The sequence below is a fragment of the Plasmopara halstedii genome (genome assembly GCF_900000015.1).
Source record: "Plasmopara halstedii genome assembly, contig: Scaffold_444, whole genome shotgun sequence".
Taxonomy (NCBI): Eukaryota; Oomycota; class Peronosporomycetes; order Peronosporales; family Peronosporaceae; genus Plasmopara; species Plasmopara halstedii.
The window spans coordinates 763,343-763,815 of NW_020187364.1; the positions used below are offsets into that span (position 1 = coordinate 763,343).

Sequence of the window (473 nt, forward strand, 5' to 3'; positions counted from 1 at the left end):
CAGGTGATTGGTCCAGCAATATACTTCGTGTAGGACGCCGATTACGAAGAAAGTTGGCGGTCATGACATCCTCTCCCCAATACTTCTTTGGCAAGTTGGCGTGTTCAAGCATATAACGTGCACATTCAACCAAAGTTCGGTTCATGCGCTCGGCTACTCCGTTAAGCTGAGGAGTATAAGGCGGCGTAAACTTTTGAAGAATACCACGACGCTGGCAGAACTTGGCCATTTCGCTTGACTTGTATTCACCACCATTATCACAGCGAAGAGACTTTACAACCTTGCCGGTTTGTGTCTCTGCAAACACGACAAAATTTTCAAATTTGCTTGCAACTTCCGACTTGTTTCGAAGCAAATGAACCATAGTAAAGTGCGAAAAGTCGTCAATAAACGTGACGAAATATCGTTTTCCACTAAAAGTTGTTGACTGCATCGGTCCGCACACATCACTGTGAATAACTTCCAACAGTTTT

General features: G+C 44.2%; 1 protein-coding gene across 1 annotated transcript in view; it reads right to left on the reverse strand.

Annotated features, from left to right (window-relative positions):
• PHALS_10110 (retrovirus-related gag-pol polyprotein) overlaps nt 1-433 on the reverse strand; it is a gene marked incomplete at both ends in the record, with an annotated part of 1,314 nt that extends 881 nt beyond the window's left edge. The window contains one exon of the mRNA XM_024725478.1: nt 1-433. This exon is cut by the window's left edge and continues 881 nt beyond it. Within this exon, the coding sequence (XP_024576251.1) occupies nt 1-433 (433 nt within the window).
• Nucleotides 434-473: the final 40 nt, after the last annotated feature.